Here is a 1,697-nt window from a genome sequence, read left to right on the forward strand (position 1 = left end):
CGACTGACAGTGTATTCTCATTATCAGTATGAAATCGTACGAAAAGTTATACACAGTATTTCGTACGTTTTTGACGTATTTTTCGTCGTATTTTTACGTCTTGCCTCGAGACAAGATATCCTTGCGCATGCGCATCTTACGCACTATCATGAAGTAATTATTGCACTGTCCGTCCCAGTTTTACGTCCGTCCGCGGATCTGCTTTTTTCGTCTGTCTGGCTGTGCATGCGCACTGATCTGTTTTTTCAAGGAAAAACGTCCAAAACGTACGAAATACTGTGCGTAACTTTTCGTACTATTTCATACGAACTGATAATGAGAATATGTTGCGACTAATGAGGAACTGACATTGAACGGATGTCGGCCATCAGATAACTGACCTGGAACTGACGGCCCACGGATGGCGTACGTTGGTATACATCGACAACATGTGTCCGCGTGTTTTGGCGTTTTTTTGTGTACTTTAACGTTCTCATAACTTATCCAACGTATGGCAGCGTTTTTGCCAGATTTTTCCTACTTCAGGCATCCGCTGGTCTAAATCATCAAGTGTGAGACGGGCTTCAGACTTTTTTTGTTTTTAAACTTAAGAACTCAAATACATCCAGAATGAAACCAATAAAACACAGAAAAACAGGAATCAAAGTGAAACTCAAATAGAAAACTTAAACAGAACCAAAAAGTGCAGAATCATGACAGATAGAGGAGCTAAAGTTAAATCCTGCAGTGCTTCAGTCGGCCTGATTTCCCTTTAACTCGCTGTCATGATTTCCCTTCTTTCAGGGAGCTGTGGGATCGCAGGTCGTCATGGTGACGGTGGGAAACATGAGTCAGACCGCCGACACCTCCTTCACCTACGATAATAACCTGACCCCTCAGATCTCTGGCCTGAGTCCTCTGACTGCGTCTGTGACAGGTCAGTAACGAGGAGACGCTGAGCCCCATAACGCCACAGTACCTCTGAGCAGCCTCACAGGCCACCGTACTTTGGCCGAAATCAAACATCGCTCAGTGTTTCCGTGTACGACCACTTCGCTCTCAGCGGTTTTTCTCCTCCAGCTGCGTAACGGCAGGTTTCTGCCTTTTGTTGAGATGGAAGCTGTAATCCCAGGAGACGAACAGGTAATCCTGTAAAAGCTCCACACCTTTTCCAGCAAGAACACCTGCCAGCCTGAGTGATGCGTTGGTTGAGCTCTGCGGAGCGGCAGGTGGCGATTGGCTGAGAGCATCAGAAGGTTCTGCAGGATGGCGGCGGCGTGATTGCTCTCTTTCTCTTTTGTTCAGGAGATCAACTTCTCATCATCCAGGGTTCTAACCTGGGAGGCCAAGATAACGACAGCCTGGTTCTGGTCGGAGAGAAGGAGTGTGTCGCCGCGCTGTGGACGGAGACGCAGATCAGCTGCCGTCTTCCTGTGATGCCACCTGGTGTTTACAGGGTGGATGTGCAGGTCGGGAACAGAGGCTTCCCCCAAACCAGGTACAGAGTCTGAGCTCTGGAGAACATCTGTCTGAATCCTGAGGTTCTCCACCTGCTTAGAAGATGCTTGCTTTCATCAGCTAAGCTCTGAAAATAGCATCAAGATATCAGGAGATGGGAAATAACATCCCTGTGAAAGGAGGGGGGATGAGGGGGATGGTGAAGAAAGGAGGGAGGATGAGGGGGATGCTGAAGAAAGGAGGGAGGATGAGGGGGATGC

The 1,697-nt window shown here is 48.1% G+C and overlaps 1 protein-coding gene across 1 annotated transcript in view; it reads left to right on the top strand.

Annotated features, from left to right (window-relative positions):
- Positions 1-1,697, top strand: part of pkhd1l1 (polycystic kidney and hepatic disease 1 (autosomal recessive)-like 1) — a 68,604-nt gene that overhangs the window by 33,905 nt on the left and 33,002 nt on the right. The window contains exons 31-32 of the mRNA XM_015384431.1: positions 784-916; positions 1,285-1,484. Coding sequence (XP_015239917.1) covers positions 784-916; positions 1,285-1,484 — 333 coding nt within the window. The remainder of the gene's footprint in view (positions 1-783; positions 917-1,284; positions 1,485-1,697) is intronic.

Source organism: Cyprinodon variegatus, unplaced genomic scaffold, assembly GCF_000732505.1.
Source record: "Cyprinodon variegatus isolate N-32 unplaced genomic scaffold, C_variegatus-1.0 Scaffold312, whole genome shotgun sequence".
Classification (NCBI taxonomy): domain Eukaryota; kingdom Metazoa; phylum Chordata; class Actinopteri; order Cyprinodontiformes; family Cyprinodontidae; genus Cyprinodon; species Cyprinodon variegatus.